Genomic DNA, 25,236 nt, shown 5'->3' with positions numbered 1-25,236 from the left:
CTCACTCTGTCACCAGGCTGGAGTGCAGTGGTGCAATCTCGGCTCACTGCAATCTCTGCCCCTGGGTTCAAGCGATTCCCCTGCCTCAGCCTCCCGAGTAGGTAGGACTACAAGCGGGCACCACCACGCCCAGCTAATTTTTTGTATTTTAATAGAGACAGGGTTTCGCCATGTTGGCCAGGATGGTCTTGATCTCCTGACCTCGTGATCCGCCCACCTCGGCCTCCCAAAGTGCTGGGATTGCAGACATTAGCCACTGCACCTGGCCAAGAATTCTTAATTCTTTTTTTTTTTTTTGAGACGGAGTCGCGCTCTGTCCCCAGGCTGGAGTGCAGTGGCGCTATCTCAGCTCACTGCAAGCTCCGCCTCCCGGGTTCACGCCATTCTCCTGCCTCAGCCTCCCGAGTAGCTGGGACTGCAGGCGCCCGCCACCTCGCCTGGCTAATTTTTTGTATTTTTATAGAGACGGGGTTTCACCGTGTTAGCCAGGATGGTCTCGATCTCCTGACCTCGTGATCCACCCACCTCAGCCTCCCAAAGTGCTGGGATTACAGGCTTGAGCCACCACGCCCGGCCTTTAATTCTTATCTATATTGTTTAGAATATGTATATATGTGCATAGAAAAAAACACTGTAAGAAAATACTATTAACATGTTAACAGTGGATTTCTCTACTAATAATGATTTCTATTTTAAAATTTTTCTTTCAGAACTTCTATAGTAAGAATGTATCTTATCTTAATCATCAGAAAAAAATTTAATGAGTATTACTTTTACAAGTAATTTATATGTAACTATATAACACTGATGTTATGAGAATTAAAATAATGTGACTTAAGTAGAATGAATTGTTATCGTGTTTTTGTTGTAAACATTGTTCCTGTCCTTGAAAAGGCTAAGTATATTTGTGTAATAAAAGCATGTAGAGTTTTTTTTTTTCTGTGCTTCTATGACATATGGCTTACCGTTGGCATTTCTGTGAGGCAATTGAAAAGCTGTTCTCCATCACTGTTTACCAAATTTTCACAAATCCCACTTGGAAAAACTAGTTGAAATCATGGTAATGCTAAGAAACCCTAATCCTCCTTCACCTGCTCTCCGGGGCTTAAAAAAACATTCAATGCTGGGCTGCATAATCTAAAATAAACCTCCAGGGCAAAAGATTAAATTAGGGACTGGTTTGCTGCCCAGCAAGACTGACAGGATAGTCTTCTTACTGTTGCAATGGAAACAAAAGTGGAAAAAGAATAGAAAAACATAAGTAGTTCATAATTAGCCAGAGCAATTGGATGAATTCAGCAACTTCTAAAGTAAGTTAGAAACACAGAAGACATTGTCCTATTATCTAGAAAAAGCCACTTTACTGTCTAAGATTTTAAGTAAACATTTCCAAGTTGATGCCAGAGGCATTAAAGAAATGGCAATCCTGTTTCTTTAGAATAGCATCAAATTTTTTTTTACGTATTGAGCAGCAGCAAAGCTGGAGGGGTCTCTTTCATGTATAACAGGAAATTCCAGTGCTTCATTCAGAATTAAATCGTTTACTTCAGGGTTCCAGACAGTCTGGAACCCCAAAGTAAGCCCTTTTCCCGGGTGGCGGCTTGGTGTAGAGAATAGAGAGTTTGAAAACTCAAAAGCACCCAACAAATATAAGGGCTTATTATCTTTCTTCTCCAACTATGGAGCAGTCAAGAAAAATTAACCCTCTCATTTGTTAACCTCAATAACAGGGTTTAACTGATCTGTAGCCACGGATGGCTCAGATAATTGCCCTAATTAGTTTGGTATGAAAAGAGGCTGGGGTGGGGGATTTGGAGCTCAAATAATTAAACCAAAATAAAAAGAAAAGAAAAAAGAGCTTATGCCTTACAGATTTGACATATGGATTCCAGATGTTATGGAAGAAATGTTACTGCTAAGGCTTTTAGGCCACTTTTTGTAGTTAAGGACAGGATTGGAAGGGAAGGCCTCAAGGCAAAACAGGCTAAAAAATGAGGGAAATATCCTATTGATGGTTACCGAACACCTCAGGGTGTATGTAAGTGTACTGGTTATATCTCCTAACTGAAAACTAGCAGCAGGGTCTTAAAATGCCCCTAGGCTGGGGTGTCGGGGAAGGCCTTGGAGGAGTGATTTCTGACTTGGCTTGTTTGGAGATTTTCTGGCAGATAAGTCACCTTCTCAGTTGGAAGTGATTGGTCTGTTAATTCACTGCAGTTTCCCTGAGGAATTCTAAATTTAAAATGTGAATGCAAACTTCCTAGCATGTCATGCGAGGGAAGGTTGCTAGGATCTGGGTCCCATTTAGAAACAGAGACAGGTAATTATACCAGGAAAAGGGCTACACTTTTACTTCAATGCCATGCACCAAATCCTCTGTTTCTTCCTTTCAGAAAATGGTAAACAAGGGAAAGAAAGAGGAGTACCAGACCCTGCATACCAAAATATTACAGACACACAGGAAATGACTCTTCAAATCCAGGCTGTAAACCTGTCATTTTGTGGGCTTGTCTGTCGCTCTAGAAAAGCGAGACAAAGATCACACTGAAGACATTCCTGTTTGGGGCTGGCTGTACTGGAGGACCTCTGGAGGCCTTTCCATGCCAGGTGCTATGATCCTAAACTCAAGCCATAAAATGAAATGTTAGAGGATAGTCAAAGGAATTTGAGACAAAATTTGTGACTTAAAACTCATTTTGCTTTAAAAAATGTAGACTTTGAAAAACTGTTCTTTATAAGCAACAAAAAATTTTAAAAGAAACTGAAAAGCTAAAAAATATATTTTGGGGGGAAGGAGTAATATTCTCAGGCCCATTACTATCTCTTAAGGCTTTCAATTACAGATACTCCAAATATGTAATAAGTTACTAAGTCCTTAAAATATGTATTGATCGTCCTAAAACATTTGCATATTGACTTTAATCCATGTAAAAGATGTTTCCGGTGTATTCAACCAATGCTGCTCCTCTGATTAGTGAAATAGTTTTGGATTCATTAATTCTCCAAATATTTGTATTCTGAGTGCGTTCTAAGGGTAAGACATTCTTTGAAACAAACACACACAAAGAACTAAGCCAATCTATTGGTTAATGCAGGCGTTCCCCCCTCCTCAGGCTTAGTGTACTGGCCCTGGAGTCAGAATGCCTGGGTTTCCCAGCTCCGGTGCCTTGAACAAATTACTTAACCTCTCTGTACCAGTTCTCTCCCCTGAGAAGTAGGGTTAGTAATAGCACCTATCTCATCAAACTAAATGAGTCAATACATGTAAAGCACCTAGAAAAATGCCAGGCACATAGCAAGCATTCAATAAATGTTGGCTATTCATTTAGTGCCGAGTATGAGGGAAAGCAATGTAGAGGTGGATATGGAGATAAAACAAAGTGCATTAAAGACGGAATATTCGAACTGGTTCTTGGAGAAAACATGGAGTTCATGTGGAAGACAAAAAAGGGCCAGGTCAAGCAAATGATGTGAGTGAAGGCACAGAGCTACGAAACTAAATAGCATATCTGCGGAATTGTAAATGATTCGTTAGAGCTAGATTAAGAGGCATGTGACATATGCTGCCTCCATTCAGAAGCAAAGATTTTAAAAAGAGAGAGAAAAAATAGAGGCACATGGGAATGAGGGAGTAGAAACCACAGGATTTACTGACTAAACCTATGTGATGGGAAGTGAGGTAGGGCAGGTTTCTGGGTTTATGGCGATGCCATCAACCAGAAACAAAATATGGTACATGGTGTGACCTTTGACACAATGTGTTTGGACATACAGTATGGTAGGGACCTTTAAGACCCAAGTGGAGATGTACAAGTGGATACACAAATCTAGGCTTTATAAGAGCACTTTGGCAAGCCATACAGTGTAAGGGATCATCAAAGTGTTACTGATTGTGGTAGCCATGAACTTGACTGAAATCTTCAAGAACAAGGGTAGAGAATGAGAAGAATAACAATGTAGACTACACTGGCAACCAGGGGCAGTTGGAAGAGAAGGAACCAGAGAAAATAGAACCAGAATAGCATGGAGCCCTGGAAGAAATCAAAGGAATAAAATCAGTTTTGCATTAATTGATGGTTTTAGTGGAAAATGACAGAAAACCCAATTCAAACTTGTTTACATTGTTAATAAGACATATTGGCCTATATAACTGAAAACACAAGCCTCTGGATGGGGGGATAGCATTATACCAAGACAAATGACATGAGGAATTCAGCTTACCTGCAACATTTAGCAGTCATATTGAGGTGCCTACTATGTGGCAGGCATTGTTCTAGTCAATGAACAAAACAGGCAAAAAGTCCCTCGTCTGTGGACAGAACACATAAGTGCTTCTTGGTGTCTCCCCACACTCTCTTTTCATTGAAATGCAATGCTTCAAAAAATTTGGAAAATTATCTATGTGGAGGAAGATGAAGACAGAAAACTTTAGAATGTAATGAAAATTCCAAAACATTTGCTGGGAATTTTAACACGATTTTGTAGGAATATGTGAAACTTCTGTACTATTATGAAATGGAGGGGTGACATAGGGAAGCAGTTCAGTGTGGATAAAAATTCTAAAAATCCAAAGTACCACCCATCATATGTTTTCAAGTCCAGTTATGAATTCAGATTAGTCAGTTTTTGACTTAATCAAACTGAGTTGCGGAGTTTATCCGGATTATATAGACCTGTAAAAATACTTAGAGGTTTCAAATGTCTCTGTTAGAGCTTTGTACCTAACTTGTGTGGCATATTTTATATGTAGATTATGTTCAAACCTGTATTAATCTGTTCATATTTTAAATTTAAAAATATAATTTGCGATGAAAGAAAGCCTCACGCTCAGCCATTATATCCCACTAAGCACTACCAGTTACTCCATCCCTCTCTTCTCTGAAGCTAACACACTGTACATCCATGGGTAAACTGTGTCAGCTCACTGGGCCTATTTTCCATTTCACAATTTGAAAATGATGAAACCTACCTAATTGGATTTTTGGAAACTAAAATATTATGTGACTAAACTTTGTGAATTCAAAAGCACTACACAGTATTAAATTTTAAGATTAGAAAGTTGCAAGTTTACAACTGAGTCCAGATCTTACTGTTTTAATGGTGAAAATGCTTTGCCAATTTTCTCAGTAATTTTTTTTGAACAAAGCAGTTGACTCAGTAATATTTTTCTGATTCTAGTTAGAATGTTTCCCATAAAACTCTATGAAGCTATTTGCACTTCAAATTTTAAAACATGGCCCACATATGCTTAGTTCTTTTCTCAAATTACCCTGTACAAAAAGCCATTCATGCCTGATATAGTTTATTTCTTTTTCTTAGAGACTGGATCTTGCTCTGTCACCCATGCCAGGGTACAGTGGTGCATCATAGCTCACTGCACCCTTTAACTCCTGGGCTCAAGCAATCATCCTGCTTCAGCCTTTCCCAGTAGCTTGGACCACTATTGTGCACCACCATGCCTGGCTAATTTTTTAATTTTTTTGTAGAGATGAATTCTGTATCAGTCCATTTTCATGCTGCTGATAAAGACATACCCAAAACTGGGCAATTTACAAAAGAAAGAGGTTGAATTGGCCATACAGTTCCATGTGGCTGGGGAAGCCTCACAATCATGGCATAAGGCAAGAAGGAGCAAGTCACATCTTATGTGGATGGCAGCAGACAAAAAGAGCTTGTGCAGGGCAACTCCCATTTTTAAAACCATCAGGTCTTGTGAGACCCATTCACTATAATGAGAACAGCACAGGAAAGATCTGCCCTCATAATTCAGTCACCTCCCAATGGGTTCCTCCCATGACACATGGGAATTGTGGGAGTTACAATTCAAGATGAAATTTGGGTGGGGACACAGCCAAACCATATCATTTCACCCCTGGCCCCTCCCAAATCTCATGTCCTCACATTTCAAAACAGTCATGTCTTCCCAACAGTCCCCCAAAGTCTTAACTCACTTCAGCATTAACCCAAAAGTCCACAGTCCCATGTCTTATCTGAGACAAGGCAAGTCCCTTCCGTCTATGAGCCTATAGAATCAAAAGCAAGTTAGTTACTTCCTAGATACAATGGGGGTACAGGTATTGGGTAAATACAGCCATTCCAAATGGGAGATTTGACCAAAACAAAGGGGCTACAGGCCCCATGCGGGTCTGTAATCCAGCAAGACAGTCAAATCTTAAAGCTCCAAAATGATCTCCTTTGACTCCATGTCTCTCATTTGGGTCACACTAAGGCAAGAGGTGGGTTCCCATGGTCTTGGGCAGCTCTGCCCCGGTGGCCTTGCAGGGTACAGCCTCCCTCCCCACTGCCTTAATAGGTTGGCATTGTCAGTCACTTTTCCAGGCGCATGATGCAAGCTGTCAGTAGATCTACCATTCTGGGGTCTGGAGGATGGTGGCCCTTTTCTTACAGCTCCACTAGGTGGTGCCACAGCAGGGACTCTACGTGGGGGTTTCAACTCCACATTTCCCTTCTGCACTGCTCTAGCAGAGGTTCTCCATGAGGGCCCCATCCCTGCAACAAACTTCTGCCTGGGAATCCAGTTGTTTCCATACATCTTCTGAAATCTAGGCAGAGGTTCCCAAAGCCCAATTCTTGACCTCTGTGTACCTGCAGGCTCAACACCACGTGGAAGCTGCCAAGGCTTGGGGCTTGCACGCTCTGAAGCCATGGCCTGAGTGCTACATTGGCCCCTTTCAGCCATGGCTGGAGTGGCTGGGACACAGGGCACCAAGTCCCTAGGCTGCACACAGCACAGGAATCCTGGGTCCAGCCCACGAAACCACTTTTTCCTCCTAGGCCTCTGGGCCTGTGATGGAAGGGGCTCCTGTGAAGACCTCTAATCTGTCCTGGAGACATTTTCCCCATTGTCTTGGGGATTAACATTTGACTTTTCATTACTTAAGTAAATTTCTGCAGCCAGGTTAAATTTCTTTTCAGAAAATGGGATTTTCTTTTCTATCACATTGTCAGGCTGCAAATTTTCTGAACTTTCATGCTTTGCTTCCCTTATAAAACTGAATGCCTTTAACTGCATGCAAATCACTTCTTCAATGCTTTGCTGCTTAAAAATGTCTTCCACCAAATACCCTAAATTATCTCTCTCAAGTTCAAAGTTCCACAAATGTCTAGGGCAGGGGCAAAATGCCACTAGTCTGTTTGCTAAAACGTAACAAGAGTCACCTTTGCTCTAGTTCCCAACAAGTTCCTCATCTCCATCTGAGACCACCTCAGCCTGGATTTCATTGTCGATATCATTATCAGCATTTGGGTCAAAGCCATTCAAGAATTCTCTAGGGAGTTCCAAACTGTCCCACATTTTCCTGTCTTCTGAGCCCTCCAAACGTTCCAACCTCTGCCTGTTACTCAGTTCTAAAGTCACTTCCACATTTTTGGGTGTCTTTTCAGCAGCACCCCACTCTACTGGTACCAATTAACTGTATTAGTCCATTTTCATGCTGCCGATAAAGACATACCAGAGACTGGGCACTTTGCAAAAGAAACAGGTTTAATTGGACTTACAGTTCCATGTGGCTGGGGAAGTCTCACAATCATGGCAGAAGGCAAGGAGGTACAAGACACATCTTATGTGAAGGGCAGCAGGCAAAGAGAGCTTGTGCAGGGTCACTCCCAGCACTGATGGTTTTTAAAACCATCAGATCTCATAAGACTCATTCACTATCATGAGAACAGCACAGGAAAGACCCACTCCCATAATTCAGTCACCACCCATGACACATGGGAATTGTGGAAATTAAAATTCAAGATGAGATTTGGGTGGGGACACAGCCAAACCAGATTAGGATCACAACATGTTGCCCAGGCTTAACTTCCTTAAACAGGAGGAAACAATCAGAAATATCAAGTGACTCGATTCTCTAAAATGAAAGATACTTGGATGGATGATTTTTCTTATGTATATGGATTTTTAAGACTTTTCCCCACTAGGTTTCCACTAGCTCAACCAAACTTTACCTCAGTACCCATAGGGATGCTTGTGCAAACACGCTCCCAGGACATCTCTAAAGGGGAAAATAATCTATTCTCTAATGTGATGATGAATGTAGAGTGATATGAAAGTCCATTTTTCAACCAGGAGATACAAATTGCTGCGTCAGACTTGTTCCAAAATATTTAGCCTCTTCCCTCATAAGTCCTGTCTTTCCCCTCATAAAACGTACTCTGCACGTCTCCCAGGAAAGAGAGGTTTGCTTTCATGCTAACTTAAGAACCTTGCAATATTTTCAGTAACTTCTGAGATATTTCTCCACCAACACATGTATCCAAATTTTAGATTTCTCCAGAGCCTGGGAATCACAACTTCACAAATATAACTTGGTTTGGTTGTTTGGTGTCATGTCATACTAGGGTCTTGCTTTATCACTTGATGCCACTCCCAAGTATATGATACCACAGATTTCCAAATTCATTACGAAGACTACAATCTTAAAAAAACACATTCTTGCTTTAGCAATTACTTCAATTGTGGGATTCATATATTTGCAAACCTGGAGGAGGGACAGCTATAGAACTGGTTTTTCTAAACTCAAGATGTACTGGAAGCCATCATACTGCTACGGACCTTCTTCATTCCACAAAGCACCATGGCTGGTGCAATCACTCTTAATGACTTTTATAAATTTTAATCTACTTGATACACATGCCTAAGTAAACAAATCTTGCACAATTGTTCAAATTTTGTCTTCCACAATGGGGAAAAACAATTTAAAAAATACTCAGATTATGTATTTTTCTTTTTTCCTAAATTTTCATTTTTTGTAGAGATGGGGTCTTGTCATGTTGTCCAGGCTGGTCTCAAACTCTTGGCCTCAAGCTATCCTCCCACCTTGCCCTCCCAAAGTGCTGGGATTACAAGCATAAGCCACCGTGCTTTGGCTGTCTTGTTCTTATACACTGAATGTGCAGTGTTCTGTAATTCTTCTCTCTTAAGGGCTTGAGATACATGGAAAGATTGATGCAGTGTGTAACCTTTCTATTGTTCAAAATGCTACAGATAACTGCATTTTGGAACTCAAAAGATTACACCTTCCCAACTACTTCTTGTTCATTTTATTATTACTATACGCAAAGCATTAAAATAGAAGAAGCTGGGTAGAGAAAACATGCAGAAGTAGGGTTACCAAATAAAAGATGTTCAGTGAAATTTGAATTTCAGATAAACCCATTTTTTATGTCCTGAATACTAAACACACTAAAACATTATTTATCTGTAATTCAAATTTAACTGAATGTCCTGTAAACTTACAATTTAATAAAGAAATTAATGAATAACCATAAAGCACAGATGACAAGTACAGTCATACAATCAGGAGAGGAAAAGACCTCTACTAACAGATCTCCAGGTACAACAGAAAGGTACCTGGAAGAGATGATAACTGATGTCATTCTTGAAAGATGACTACATTTTGACTGATGGACAGGTGTTTTAATGTGAGGATTTTGGAGGTCAAGTGTCCCAAGTTAAATTCCAAATGAATCACTCACTAGCTGCGTAACATCAGACAAGCTACTCAAGCACTCTTTATTAAAAAATGAGAATACTAATAATACCTTGCTAGGTTTAAGGATCAGAGAAAACATATGCACAAAGCACCTGGAACACAGGAGGCACTCTTTAAATGGTAATACTTATTACAACTTAAAATGTCACACAACAAATAGGGTACTTGTCACAGACAAACATTCAAATGTTAATGTTATGCAGTAATAGTAATATTGAATAAGTAATTTTATTTCCATGATCTATTTACACTGTACAAAGACTGTTGAAAAGCACCCTACAAGTTCACAGTACATTACAATATATTTACTTTAAAAATATATTCCTTTATAAAAGGTTTATAGAACATTGGCATGTCAACATGTGACGAAACTCTCGAAAGCATGTCACCAATTCTGTGAGAGCAAGAATGCATCCAAGTGTTATCAATTTCACAATCACAAGTCATCAATTGAGTTTTAAATACATATATGTTTTAAATTAAAAAAGAATTCTACAGTGGAAAGTTCTTGAGGCAATAATTATTAGTTCATTAACGTATGCACTTTCACGGAGATGTGGCAATAATAACCCACAATATCAACTTAATCTGTTCAAAGAAACATTTCAACAAGTTTAGCAGTCCAGAAATTCTGGTCATTTGTTTCTACTTTTCTTCTTTGCTGGTTCTCCTGGCTCTACTTTGCGCTTTTAGAAGTATGCTCATCTTTTCATCATCTTTAAATAGAAAAGGAAGAGTTTCGATCAGTAATTTTAAAAAAACCCAACATTGTAAGCATTAAAATTTCACTGGCTTTATACCAAAATTATTACCCTCATCAACTAATGTTTCTCTCAGAGTTTCCCAATAAAAAACAAGAATTAACTTTTAGAGCTCTGATTTTTAAATGCAAATGAAAGTGAGCAATTTTGTTTTTCAATTGCAGCCATACAAAATTCACAAAGTGACTCTTTAGTGCTATATTAAGGTAGCTTAAAATAACTGACTTGACTTCCCCCAAATCAGACTTTTGAAAAAGGCTCCCAAATACTCAGCAAGCTTGTCCAATCTGCCTTATTTGTTGTTGTTGTTGTGCTGTTTTGTTTTAGGCTTTTAGCAGCCTGAAGCCATGGTTTTTAGTTTCTGTCTCTAGTGATAAGCAGAAAAGGATGATGAAGGGGCTTTATTGGCCAAACCAAACACAGAAACTAAGAACTCATGACTGTATTCTCTCCCTTGGACACCACTACATTATAGTATTTACATTGTGTATATTCAAATACAATCAATGCTTTGTAAGAATGGAGCATATTGTTTTCTTTTTACAAAAAATAGGTATCAATCTAACCATGACATTATTTAAGTGGCTATCAGCTGTCCTTCTCCTTTCAATCTGCTTTCTCTCCTCCAAAAACAACTTATTTTTCCCCATCACCTTCTCCACCCACCCCAAATCCTTACTTTGAGGTTAAAAAGCACTCACAAGCAGGTTTCCCCAAATCTCTATTTGGAATTTTATCCCAGTAAGTTCTAATTTCCGCCCCACCCTCCCCTCCCCTCCCCATTCCTAGGACGGCTAGAACATTCTAACGGCAACAGAAAAATATGTATCTTCCTACTTCATATTATCGAGAATTTGGAGAGGGGAGGAAGGTTAGAGAAGAGCCTTACATTAAAACAATGTCCTGCCGGGCGCGGTGGCTCAAGCCTGTAATCCCAGCACTTTGGGAGGCCAAGACGGGCGGATCACGAGGTCAGGAGATCAAGACCATCCTGGCTAACATGGTGAAACCCCGTCTCTACTAAAAAATACAAAAAACTAGCCGGGCGAGGTGGCGGCCGCCTGTAGTCCCAGCTACTCGGAAGGCTGAGGCAGGAGAATGGCGTGAACCCAGGAGGCAGAGCTTGCAGTGAGCTGAGATCCGGCNAAAAAAAAAAAAAAAAAAAAAAAAAAAAAAAAAAAAAACAATGTCCTTTACACCTTCCCAAAATGTTATTAGTATTTTAAAATGAATATTTAAAACTAGTATTTAAAAAATTAAAATAGAATAAAAAAATTTTTTTAATCCAATGTTTGAAAATATCCAACTACATGGTTAAAAAAAAATACAGGGTAGCACAGACTAGTTGCTAATTCCATCTCCCTAAACAAATGTGTGGTATTAAGAACTCCATACAGACAGAGTAACATGGAAAAGATGTTATGATTTATAAAATACAAATTTATTTTGAGCACATTACTAATTAATTGTTGCTTTTGACTTTATTTTCTTGATCAACAGATACTCAAAAAGTTCAACAGGTCCTCAAGTGGAGATTTATAAAATATTTTGATATTGAAAGGGGCCTGCATATTAGAAAATGTGGGGAACTACTGACATCAAATCATACATTCCTTGAAGGAAATATACTTAAAATCTTAAGCCTTTAATTCCCTTCTGCTAAGTGTACCATAATCAGAATATCTCATTTATTGACGCAGATAACAATCAGTACCATTCATCTTCACTCTTCTTCAAGCACAGCATGGTGATGTTATTCATATGCTTCACAGAGCACTATGGATTTATGTAGGCAGTGTAATAAAATAATAAAATACAATTCAGATCAACAACTCACCCCAGGAATTTACAAATCAAAGTTTTAATCAGTAGTTTATCATGTTCACACAAAAACACTGGCTCTACAAACCAAATAACATGGTATACCACTAAAACAAGCCAAACCTTTTACTTCTTTTTTTTGAGACGCAGTCTCGCTCTGTTGCCCAGGCTGGAGGGCAGTGGCGCCATCTTGGCTCACTGCAAGCTCCGCCTCCCGGGTTCACGCCATTCTGCCTCAGCCTCCCAAGTAGCTGGGACTACAGGTACCTGCCATCACGCCCAGTTAATTTTTTGTATTTGTAGTAGAGATGGGGTTTCACCGTGTTAGCCAGGATGGTCTCGATCTCCTGACCTCGTGATCCACCTGCCCTGGCCTCCCTAAGTGCTGGATTACAGGCGTGAGCCACCGCGCCCAGCACCTTTTGCTTTTTAACTGGAGTTAATTATCACTAAGCTCGTCTTTTGAGATTTTCAGTAGTGATAATATAAAAATGGAAAGTATTAAGTTTACAATATTCACTATGCATTAACGTACGTTTAGAAGATGATACTGAGATATTTTTGCTTTTAATTTGCCACTTATTAAAAATAAATTAACTGAATAACAAAACCACAAACTACTTAAGTTGAAAAATAACTGGCTATCAGTGATTTGAGCAGAAGTGCTATGCCATCTAGTGTCATGACAAGGCATTGCTTTATAAACTAGAGTAGGGGAAAAAAATCTGAGCAATGTTCATTTATCAACTTTACTGAGTTTTTTACTCCGTCTCATATAGTATAGATGTACTGGTGAGGAAACAGTTTTTTTTATTATGGAACTCAAATCACTCAAGTTAAGTAAGTTTAACTTATCAATAAACAAACTTTCTAAATTCTAAAAAATGTAAACTAAAAATCGCTGTATTAATTACGCTTTTACAATTAATTATACATGTCAATAAAGCTACAACTAATAACTAAACTTTGCTTACTTACGTTTTACACCACTAAAACCAGAAGTGCTGATAAGCAGCAAGACCCAATGATGAGTTCTGAACCTTTCCCAGCTCTTCCTCTAACATAACTGGAAGACAGAAGTTAACCAGCAATAAAAGGCCAAGGGGCAGAATGGGGAAGCAAAATAAAAAAGTAACTTGATAATCTAAAATTTGGATTAGAGTGTAGAGTTTTTGATATATATTTTATGAATGAAAAAAACAGGCTAAAAAATTATGACATAAATTGATTTTACAGTGGGTTTATGATATAGGAATCTGAAATGGCAAAATCACTTCTAAAAGTGGGTCTTTTGTCATTTGATGTTGCCTGTATTTGTTTTTTGACAAAGGACCATCATGTGATCAAAAAGACAGAAATTATCTATGTAAATAGCAGTGTTATTTGTCATATATTTGGAACTCCTTCTAACTTAACTCAAAAGCTAAGCTGGAAGAAAGATAATTCTTGCTTGCTTGCCCTGGTGTATAATCCTGGTTTTTTCCACATAATGACAAAGATGTGAGAGCACCAGTCTATGGAAATCTAGTTTGAGTATCAACCCTAGTATCTTTACTGCCATTCTCCCTACAGAAGAATATCTATATCTCAAACACTGTTGAGAAATAGCTATTCATCAGGAGACCAAATATCAGTTTAATAAGGCATAATTTATATTTAAAGGTCTGGATTTGAATGCCTACTACTCTGCCTCTTCTTTAGCTGTGTGAATGAATTTGGGAAAATTCTCTAATTTGAGATTGTTCTATCATCTGTAAAATAGTAATAATGAGTCATGTAGCACTTCTGTATCAGGTTGCTGGAAGTAATAAATAAGAAAACTGTGAGAAAGTGTGTATTTTAGAACTTGGCATTTTCTAGTTTTGTGACCTTGGACAAATGATGTAAGCTATCATTTCCACATTTCTCTTATTTCACAAGGTGTTGTAATAATTACAGATTACTTAAGCAAATATATTTTTACTAATTATGAAAAAGATTGGCTGGGCACCGTGGCTCACATCTGTAATCCCAGCACTTTGGTAGGCCAAGGCGGGCAGATCATGAGGTCAGGAGATCGAGACCACCCTAACACAGTGAAACCCCGTCTCCACTAAAAATACAAAAAAATTAGCCAGGCGTGGTGGTGGGCGCCTGTAGTCCTAGCAACTTGGGAGGCTGAGGCGGGAGAACGGTGTGAACCCAGAAGGTGGAGCTTGCAGTGAGCCGAGATGAGTGCCACTGCACTCCCGCCTGGGCGACCAAGCGAGACTCCTCTCAAAAAAAAAAAAAAAAAAAAGAAAAGAAAAAGATTGTACAATATGAGGTATTATAAATGTTCACATCATTTAAGGTCTGCAAAAAGATGCCACTTACTGAAGAGGCTCCTTCATTGTTGACTTCTAATACATACTGAAAGTCAGCAAAAGTAATGGAAAAGTTAGGTAGAATCAAAATTAAAGTAAGAACTCCTGCCAGTCAGTTCTCCTTTCTCTTAAAACATCACTCCCTGCATGACTGTAAAAAGGGGCTAAGTAGCCCCTGTATTGTAGGAAGATCAGAAATCTGTTTCACAAAAATGGCATACTCTTTCTTAAAAATAATGGTCCAAAACATTAGTTCGATTCAACAATTATCTACTGATACTTACAATGTACTCGATACAAACATAAACACTTCAAATCTTGCTGTTTGAGGAACTCATCATAAAGCAGACTTTTCAAAAAATCACATACAAGTGATGAGGGCAATCAACAGCATTAGCATAAACAAGGTACAGAGGAGCAAATAATTATTAGAGGTGATACCTGAGATTTCTTCTTTTGAGTTGGATTTTGAAAGATGAATGAGTTTACTAGCCAGAGATAAGACAACACTCCAGAACAAGGTGCAACATATACTGAAAGGCAGGGAACCATAAAATTCAGTTCTGGATTTCAAGATCTTCAAGCGCTAGAAAGGGGCCATTAAAAATGACTGTGGACACGGAGAAAGGGCCTATCAATAGAAGGCCTTGACTCTATCCCATTGAAGGGTTTTAAGCAGGCAAGTTATATAATCAGATATGACTTTTAGAAACAACACTAGCTGCAGTGTGAAGGATGGAACAGATTGGATAAGAGTGTGTAGGCAAAGATTACTGTGATAGTCCAAGTAAGAGATGAAATTATGCTGTTATGAACTAAAGTAAAACTAAGTCATTATCTTCCTATTACTATGTAGTAATGCTCAGTTAAATTCATTTTGTCATACTAATTTTAGCTCTGAAGCACAACTGCTTTAATAGAAAATGAAGCTTTCGGCCGGGCGCGGTGGCTCACGCCTGTAATCCCAATACTTTGGGAGGACGAGGCAGATGGATCACATGAAGTCAGGAATTCAAGACCAGCCTGACCAACATGGTGAAACCCCATCTCTACCCGCCCCCGCCCCCGCCCCCCAAAAAAAAAGCCAGGCATGGTGGCAGGCGCCTGTAACCCCAGCTGCTTGGAGGCTGAGGCAGAAGAATCGCTTGAACTTGGGAGGTGGAGAGTGCAGTGAGCAGAGATCGCGCCACTGCACTCCAGCCTGGGCAACAAGAGCGAAACACTGTCGCAATAAAAAAAAAAAAAAAAAAGAAAAGAAAATTCAGCCTTCAGCACTTTGCAGCTAGTCACAAGAATCCATGAATTGATTTGTGTTCTAATAATAAGGCCTCATAAAACACAGACTACTGGATGAGATACCAGATATTTCACTTTAAAGCCTGAACATTACGATCTTTCATTAATAACACAGCAACTATTAGCTGACCTATCAGAGAGTTCATGTTAAAGCCAAATATATATGATCTTTCTCAAAAGCAGAGCAAGAAGTACCCAAAGACCATCAAATTAGTTTGCCAATTCGCTAGATTTAATTTTCATTCATTAAATATCTCATTATTTTTAAGCCCATCACGGGGGTCAAAATAGATTACCACGGGATTCTGATTTTCCTTACCTGATTCCAAGGTCTCCTCCCCTTCCGGTAGAAGCCTAGCTTTCTTAGCATTCTGCGGGGCGTCATCACCATTGTCCTCATATATGTTAGACCATTTTATTGCCATGTCAAGCTCTGGAGGAGGAGGCTTCTTCTCAGTGGTGTAGGTCTCAGGAGGTGGTACATAATTTGACTTCCATATTTTGAATTCCTTTGGAGGCTGTTAAGCAAACACATTAAGAAACACTGTGACGAACCGAGGTTCCTATGATGGACGTGGGCACATGCAACTCCCTGCCGTTCGCTTATCGTTCAGGCTGACTTTTTTTTCTTTAAGGTTGAAAGACACATTTTTCCATCAAAATCACAATACTGTTAAGTGAAAAGCCAGAGGGTTCCCTATATGAATAAAGCTAATAACTTTTAGTTACCAAAGAAGAATCCAGTCTCAGAGATACTACGCCAAGGCTGACCCCTTCAGGAGGCTGCAGCAGACACTGTCTTGGAGGCAGCACCGCAGGCACTTCGGCGTCAAAGGGAAGGGGTCTCAGGGAGAAGCTGCAGCGGGGGGGGCGGGGGAGTCACCACCGTTAGTCCTCGCCGCGCGGGGTCGGGGCACCGAGCGCGGAGGTTTGGGTCTCCTCACAAGGGGGCGGGGCTGCGGGTCCGGTCTGACACCCACCAGGCTGGGGAGGGGCTAGGTTTCCCAGGGCTTGAGGTGGAAGGGGTGGTGCGGCATCCCGCGGGGTGACTGCGTGTGGGGGAACGGACAGCAGGTCCCCAGCAGAGGGCTCAGGAGGAAGGGGGCGCAGGCCGGGGCCGAGACCGGGAAACGGGGTCGGGGACCTCACCTCCTCAGGCGCCTTGACGACGTGCCTCTCCCAGTCTATCTGCTTGTTGAGCGGATTGTAGAGAAAGGCCGGGCGAGTCACGCTCCTAAACAGCTCGTCGGGTCCCGGGAGCCGCTTCTCCGCCTTGTTCCTACAGCCGCCCGCCGACTTCGCCGGATCCGGGGTTCTGCGACTCGTCTCCTCCGGCTCGATGTTATCCTCCTCGTCCGAGGAGCCTGAGCTGCTGCTCCCGTATGCCGCGAAATAGCTCAGAGGGTCCTTCTCCTCCGCTGCCATGACGGCTGCGAGCGACGACCCCAAAAGCCGGAAACCGGAAGTCACGCCAGAGCCCGCCCCGTGCGTGGCCCCGCCCCAAGTCTTACAAATAAGCCTGCGGTCTGCGCCCCCTGGCGGCTGCGCCACGCTCCTGCTTCCTGGCGGAGGGGCTGAGGCTGGAGGCGGGCGCGGCACGTTGCTAAGCAGGGGTGGGGGCTGCTTTTGCTCATTTCTGAAGAGCTCTGAGAAGAGACGAAGTATGCTCATGAGCCAGGGATCCCAGCCAAACTTCCCGCATTCGATAGCATTTACTAAAGGCATAGAAAAGCTAAGAATTTTGTCTTTTCTCTGTCACTCCACTTTAGCCCTTGCCCAGAGAGGGTAGGATTTTTTCCTGATTCACTGCATCTCGTCTTCCAAATAAAAATTACTCTCAGTGTGATTCCTTAGGTTGTCATGGAAGACCTCTAGGGGTGGTGGACTTCCCCAAGCCAAGCACTAAATCCTTTCCTGCTTGACCTCATTCAAGTGCGCTCTGAACAGCTTTGATAAAACTCCTCTTGGATCATAGCCCACCACTTGGGTCATCAAAACTGTCTGGCTTCTCATTGTCAGCCTCTTCTCCGCCTGCTTTGCTCCATATGGCCCTTAAATGTTGGTGTTTCCCAACATATCGTACTATCTTTCGGTGATGCTTCTAACATTTTAAAGGGCGTTACAAAGTTGCAAGTCAGCCCATCCCTTTCCACCGCATTAACTATGCTATGATTCCCAAATCTGAGTGTTCAACCCCAATCTTTCCACCCAAATTCTAGACCCGACTACCACGTGGATCTTAAATTTTCCATATGGTATCTTTCTAGGGCCTCAAACAACCTAATTACTGGAACCGTAACCTGTCTTTTCATATAATTTTTTTCTGCATTTTTGTTCCTTCTTTTGGTAAATCGTGTAACCATATGCCTAGTATTCAGGGAAACTAGAACTCTTTGACTCCTTCTGGTGAACTAAATAGGAATGATACCCAAATGAAGTTGTTATCAGTGTAAAAATTTAGATTTCACTTAAGGATGCCTGCTTGTTTAGATACTCACACGCACACATAACTTGCTATTCCTCCCTGGAAGTAGGCTCCAGGGCAGAGTTACATAACTATCTTGTTCACTCCCTCTTTCCTGTGGTACAATGTCTATGAGCTCCTTGAGGGGAAAAGCTGAACCTGCTTTGCTCATTTTTAGATTCCTAGTACCCAGCGCAGTGCTTGTCACAGAGCAGGTGGTTAATAAATATTTTTTGATTATAATAATTTATGATGGTGTGGGTCTAGATAAGTGTTTCTCAAGTTTTCTCATCCAGGTTCCTATGTTGGCAGAGGAAAATGATGGTCTCAAAGTGCAAAGTTTGGGAGTCCCCCAAACCATCCTCACTCCTGACACCAATTTCAGGTTTTGCAAACTTCAGACTACCCTCAGGTTTGATAATTTACTAGAAGGACTCAGAACTCACTGCAAGTCATTATACTCATGGTTACAGTTTATCACAGCAAAAGAACACAGAGGGGGAAAAAAAAAACCAAACAGCCAAGGGAAGAGGCATATAGTGCAGAGTTCCACATTTAAAGCTTCCAGTTGTCCTCTCCTAGTGGAATTGTGAACAGTATGCACTTCTCCTGGCAGAGACACGTGACGGTATGCATGGAATATGCCATCCAGAGAAACTCACTGGAGCTTTGTTGTCCAGAGTTTTTATTGGGGCTTGGTCATATAGACACAGTTAATTGCCCAAGAGTGACCTGGGTCTCCAGTTCCTCCAGAAGCTCAGCTGGTACATTGTGGCCCAAAGTCCCATGGGCATATGTATTTTTTTTTAATACAAGATCTTGAAAATGTATGGAAATTTTGCATGGTTGTGTTTAATAAAGCTTTCTTTTAATAGACAAAAATATTTAGAATTACTTATTACTGAGTAAGACAGGCACTCTGAGTGACTTTTAAAACGGACTCACTGTTGAATGCCTCGGAGACTGAGGTACTCAGTTTGAGCAACATGAGTCCTTGTTATCAAACCATCAGTGGTCTCTGTGAGACTTGGTCCAAAGACCACTTCTTACTTGACCTTTCAACAAGATAGTTGCCTTCTTGAAATGCTTTTCTCTTGCCTTTCACTAGATCATACACTTTAGTTCTCTTCCTATTTCACAGGGCCCTCTTCAGTTTTCTCTGTTGTCTTCTCTGTATCACCTCTAGATGCAGAAGCACCTCAGGCTCAGTTCTGAGCCTTCCTCTTTTTTGTCTACCCTCCATTTCAAGGCAAACTCACCAAGTTCCAAGGTTTTAAATATTAGTTTATGCTAATAACTCCCACAATTACATAACTGGTCCAAAAGTCTTCCTGAACACCAAACTCCTGTATGCAGTTTCCTACTTTGATGTCTCATAAACTCCTCAAACTTAGCATTTTTGTAGCAGATTATCTACAAAGATAGCTGCCAACAATTCCTCTTGTCTCATGTTTCCTAATAATTTGAGTCAGGTTATGAATCTTTGGCAAGAATATTATGAAAGTGGTATTATGGTCTTCTCACTGCCCTCTACCAGAAGGCACATGATTTCAGTTTGTCCTGGCACTGATGACTTTACCTTTGATTTGTTTAAGGTTGTATCTGCCAGGCTTCTCCACTGTAGTTACTTTTTTCCTCCTTTGTAAGTATTTTTGTAGTGAGGTATTTAGAGACTATGTCAACATCACATTCTCCTTCAAATTATTTGTCTATTCATTTTGCTTGAGACAGAGTGTTGCTCCATCACTCAGCTGGAGAGCAGTATCATAATCTCAGCTTACTGCAACCTCTACCTCCCAGGTTCAAATGATTCTTGTGCCTCAGCCTCTTGAGTAGCTGAGATTAAGGCACCTGCCACCATGCCTGGCTAATTTTTGTATTTTCAGTAGAGACAGGGTTTCCCCATGTTGGCCAAGCTGGTCTCGAACTCCTGGGCTCAAGTGATCTGCCCACCTCAGCCTCCTAAAGTGTTGGGATTACATGCGTGAGCCACCATGCCCAGTCTGTTCATTTATTTATATTAGCATTGACTAATGGTTTCTTATCAAATGAGTTATGATCCATTATTGTTTATTTTGATGTTGAAATTGTCTCTGATTTGGCCAGTGGGAGCCCCTTCAAGCAGGCTTCTGGATTCTTTGGACATGTCCTCCCCAAGATTCTTTGATCACTTGGTCTGCTTCCTGAAACAAGATGTTTCAGGCTCATCTTATACTTTACCTTGGAATTAGCCATTTCCAAGGAACTTTGATTCCTTTTAATGGAGAATGGTATTTAGAAGCCAAGGTCTGGGTGCTAGGTGAGCTCATTGCTAACAAGGTGTTAATGTTTTCAGCTTCTCTCACTAATTCATTCCTACCTCAGGGCTTCTGACCTCAATGTTACTTCTGCCTGGAACTCTTCCCTCTAGAACTTCCCATGGCTGGCTCCTTTTTATGAGTTAGGTCTCTGCTCAAAGCCTCACCTGCTCTGAGATGCCTTCTACAGTATTATTATCAAGTATCTTCCCAGTTACTTTTTAACTCATGCCTTATTTTGTCTCCATGGTAACTAGAATTATCTTCATTTTCTTTATTTTTGGACTCTCTCCCACAATGAAAACATGTGTTGTGTAAGAACACAGGCTTAAGAGTCAAACAGCCCTAGATTTTAATCCTAAAGGTCTTTGTGGTTTTAAATATTAATTTTATTTTATTTTCTTTTAGGAAAAAAAAAAAAAAAAAAAAAAAAAAGACAATAAAACCTTCCTTGCAGGTTGTTATTAGGATCAAGATCACACATGTGGAAACACTAAACTCATTATTTTTGGCATTTAGTAAGGCTGTGGATTCCAAACTTTGTTGCTCGCTGAAAATCACCCGGAAATCTGATGCCTGGCTTCCACAACCAAACACTGTGATTTATTGGGTATGGGGTGTAGCCTGGAGATTGGGATCTTTAAGTGCTCCTCAGTTGATTCTAAAATGGACAACAAAATTTGGAAGCCATTGCAATAAAGAACTATTTCTGGTAATTAAATAGTATGGTAAATTCAGTATGAAGATTTTAGCCACAGCACTCAAGTTTTTTGCATATTATCTGTCCTTAAATTCAGTTCTCCTTTCAGAAAGCCCTCATAAGATTACATTTAAAAACTGTAGATCAGTTTGCTTCTTGGTTTGCTTTTTCTCCAAAGTCAATAGTAGACATATTATCCAGTGATACAATATAACACTAGAGTGTGAAACTTCCACCTCCTTTTACATTGCTTAGGTAAAAGATGGTAGCTGTAAGACTTGACTTCTACCTCATACCATACACAAAAATTACTTTGAAATGGATTATAGCGCTAAATGAGGAACTAAAACAACTTCCAGAAGAAAGCATAGAATATTATCAGGATGTTGAGATGGCAAAAATTTCTTAAACAAGAGACAAAAATCACTAGCCATGAGAAAAAATGTGATAAATTGGATTTAAAATAAAAAACTATTTATGAAAACAAATAAACAAAAAACTGCCATTATCTTGGCCTGCCCCTATTTTACCAGTGTTTGACATTGCACACAATGAGTGATATGCTGACTAAAGACGAATCACCTCTTCAAAAGTGAACTCTCCCTCCCCTGAAAGTAGTGAATTATCTCAATTGATTGTTCAGTCACAGGCAGAACTCCTTGCTCTACTCTTTCTCCCCCTCACTAGTGAACTTGGCAAGTTTTTAAAAGTAAACAAACAAAGTGAATTCATCAAGAAAAGACCTGGAAGGATTTTGATGCACATTGATAAGACAAAGAAGCCAGTCCGGCCGGGCGTGGTGGCTCAAGCCTGTAATCCCAGCACTTTGGGAGGCCGAGGCGGGCGGATCACGAGGTCAGGAGATTGAGACCATCCTGGCTAACCCGGTGAAACCCCGTCTCTACTAAAAAATACAAAAAACCAGCCGGGCGAGGTAGCGGCGCCTGTAGTCCCAGCTACTCGGGAGGCTGAGGCAGGAGAATGGCGTGAACCCAGGAGGCGGAGCTTGCAGTGAGCTGAGATCCGGCCACTGCACCCCAGCCTGGGCGACAGAGCGAGACTCTGTCTCAAAAAAAAAAAAAAAAAAAAAGAAGCCAGTCTGAAAAAAGCTACATACTATGATTCCAAATATGATTCCAACTGTATAACATTCTGGGAAAGATGAAACTACAGAGACAATAAAAAGATCAGTGGTTGCCAGGGTTGGGAGTGAGATGAGAGGGAGGAAGGTATGAATATGCAGAGCACATGAGCTTTTGAAGGTAGTGAAATTTTTCTGCATAATGGCAGATACATGATATTACACATTTGTCAAAACACATAGGACTGTATAACACAAAGAGTGAACCCTAAATATGAACAATGGACTTTGGGTTAACAAAAGTATCAAGATTCACTCATCAGGCTGGGCGTGGTGGCACACACCTGTAATCCTAGCACTTTGGGAGGCTGAGGCGGGTGGATCACCTGAGGTCAGGAGTTCAAGACCAGCCTGGCCAACATGGTGAAACCCTGTCTCCACTAAAATACAAAATTAGCCAGGTGTGGGGGCACACGCCTATAATCCCAGCTACTTTGGAGGCTAAGGCAGGAGAATCCCTTGAACCTGGGAGGTGGAGGCTGCAGTGAGCCGACATTGCACCGCTAGACTCCAGCCTGGGTGACAGCCAGACTCCATCTCAAAAAAAAAAAAAAAGGTTGGCCGGGCATGGTGGCTCATGTCTGTAATCCCAGCACTTTGGGAGGCCGAGGTGGGTGGATCATGAGATCAGGAGATCAAGACATTCCTGGCTAACACAGTGAAACCCTGTCTCCACTAAAAATACAAAAAATTAGCCGGGCGTGGTGGCAGGCGCCTGTAGTCCCACCTACTTGGGAGGCTGAGGCAGGAGAATGGCATGAACCTGGGAGACGGAGCTTGCAGTGAGCCGAGATCACGCCACTGCACTCCAGCCTGGGTGACAGAGTGAGACTCCGTCTCAAAACAAAAACAAACAAACAAAAAGACTGACTCATCAATTATAACAAATGTGCCACATCAGTGCAAGATAATATGGGAAACTGAGGGAGAAAGGGGTATTTGGAAACTCTGTATTTTCTGCTTTTTTACAAACCTACAACTGCTCCAAAAATAAAGTATTAATAATATATACATAAAATTAACATTTTGTATTATAAATATGGTATCCCTAAAAGTAACTTTTCACTGCTACATTAATGAACTTAGTTAACAAATTGCATCCCATCAGTTATCCTAAATTACACACTTTTGGCAATGGCTAGTTTTCAGGGCTAAAAGGAAAAAAAAAGATTTTGTAGAAGTCAAAAACCCACAAACCTAGCTTTATGCCAACCTTAATTTTATTGTCTATGTAGTTAGAAAACAGTCTGAAAGAAAACTCAGTGTTAAAACTAATCTATATACAGGTGTTATTGTATATCTAAATTATAATCTTTGATTCAATTTTTATAAAGGTGTCCAGGAATTGAATTTTAAAGTCTGCTTCTGCTTTTTAAATCACCTTCCTTAAATGTAATCTATTTTCTTTCTAACACCACTATTTTTGCTATGCATTGGAGGTGAAACATTTCTCTATAATTCTTAGAAAATGCTTACACTAAAAAAAACCAATCTTTAAAAAATTTTAAAGCTAATATGCCAATCTTCTTCATGATGGATAAATTCATCAGTCCATCCAGAAATACAACTCGATCTCACAATCTTAAGTAATGTTTTTTATAAATATTGGCACATATTAAAAAAACTTTTAGATACTTCCTATTGAAAATTTGTAACTCCAAAATAGCACTACTTTAGTAAAAAAAATTTTATCGTTAATAGGAAAATTTCAATTTCTACGTTTTGCAATTAATAATGGAAATATATAGGAGACAGATGTCAGGAAACAGATAAACTGTAATTTAAATAAAAACAGTGAGAGCATAAGATTTATAAACGTGTAAAATTAGTTAAATTTTGTTATATAACAAAAGACAAATCTGGCTAATGGCCCACTTTTCAAATAGCATTAAAACAGAATTGTCACACACACCAAAAATAATTTGTTCTAGTTATTTCAACTGTACATTGGTCCTCATTAAAAGAGAATGAAAAGTACAGAGAAAATATTTTTAAAAAAATCTCATCAGGCTAGGGGAGGTGGCTCGTGTCTGTAATCCCAGGACTTTGGGAGGCCAAGCTGGGTAGATTTCTTGAGCCCAGGAGTTCAAGACCAGCCTGGACAACATGGCAAAATCCCGTCTCTGTAAAAAAATACAAAAATTAGTGAGGCATGGTGGCATGCACTTGTAGTCCCAGCTATACTACTTGAGAGGCTGAGGAGGGAGGATCACGTGAGCATGGGAGGCAGAAGTTGAAGTGAGCCCAGGTTGAGCCACTGCACTCCAGCCTAGGCAATAGGGCAAGACTCTTGTCTCAAAAAAAAGAAAAAAAAAAAAAAAAGAGAAAAAAGTACCTCAAATACCTCATCAAATTACACGTAATAACTGAGGTTTAGGCCAAGATATTTGTCTTTAAGAATGAAAATGATTCAGCCAAGAATGTGAAAATCCTAACAAAGTAGTATAATTAGTAAGGTTAATTAGAAATGAATGTTGGCAAACTGAGATCTGAGGTGGCTCATACTCCATCAAGTGTTCCTCCGGTATCAAAAAAAGGCTGTTTAAGTGCCTATAAGACAATGGAGTAGAAAAGAGATTTTTTATTTTTATTTTTCTATATTGGCAGTTTTCCCATCAGTGATTGGTTTTATTACCGAACAGGAACAGCTTAATGCTGAAAATTTGCTGCTGAATGACTGGCAAAGACTATTAGACTGAAAATTTCTAGCACAAATGCACTGAGGAAAAAACGTTCTTCCCAGTAAGAGTCTATTCTCAAATAGAGATATATTCCCTATTAAAATCAGTCTTAAAATAGAAAATACTTTAAAAAATAGTGAAAGACCTTAAAAGGAAAAAAAGAAATTACTAAAAGTACATGATCAACATGATTTACAGTTAGCTATCTTAAA

The 25,236-nt window shown here is 40.2% G+C and overlaps 1 protein-coding gene across 3 annotated transcripts; it reads right to left on the bottom strand.

Annotated features, from left to right (window-relative positions):
* Positions 1-12,466: 12,466 nt before the first annotated feature.
* CUNH1orf52 (chromosome unknown C1orf52 homolog) lies at positions 12,467-17,211 on the bottom strand. Of its 3 annotated transcripts, none has more exons than XM_017851192.1 (3): positions 16,891-17,211; positions 16,061-16,259; positions 12,467-13,166 (listed from the first exon to the last, which is right to left on the bottom strand). In XM_017851192.1, the coding sequence occupies exons 1-3, from the start codon at positions 17,164-17,166 to the stop codon at positions 13,090-13,092; spliced, it is 552 nt and encodes a 183-aa protein (XP_017706681.1). In that variant the 5' UTR covers positions 17,167-17,211; the 3' UTR covers positions 12,467-13,089. The 3 variants fall into 3 exon arrangements, 2 of the variants coding, with proteins under 2 accessions (XP_017706681.1, XP_017706672.1); XM_017851183.1 differs by lacking the exon at positions 12,467-13,166 and adding an exon at positions 14,365-14,978; XR_001881324.1 differs by lacking the exon at positions 12,467-13,166 and adding an exon at positions 16,471-16,597.
* Positions 17,212-25,236: the final 8,025 nt, after the last annotated feature.

This window comes from Rhinopithecus bieti, unplaced genomic scaffold (assembly GCF_001698545.2).
Source record: "Rhinopithecus bieti isolate Rb0 unplaced genomic scaffold, ASM169854v2 scaffold_1467, whole genome shotgun sequence".
NCBI classification, from domain to species: domain Eukaryota; kingdom Metazoa; phylum Chordata; class Mammalia; order Primates; family Cercopithecidae; genus Rhinopithecus; species Rhinopithecus bieti.
The sequence above is the reverse complement of the archived record's forward strand: the minus strand, read 5'-3'. Positions and strand labels throughout refer to the sequence as shown.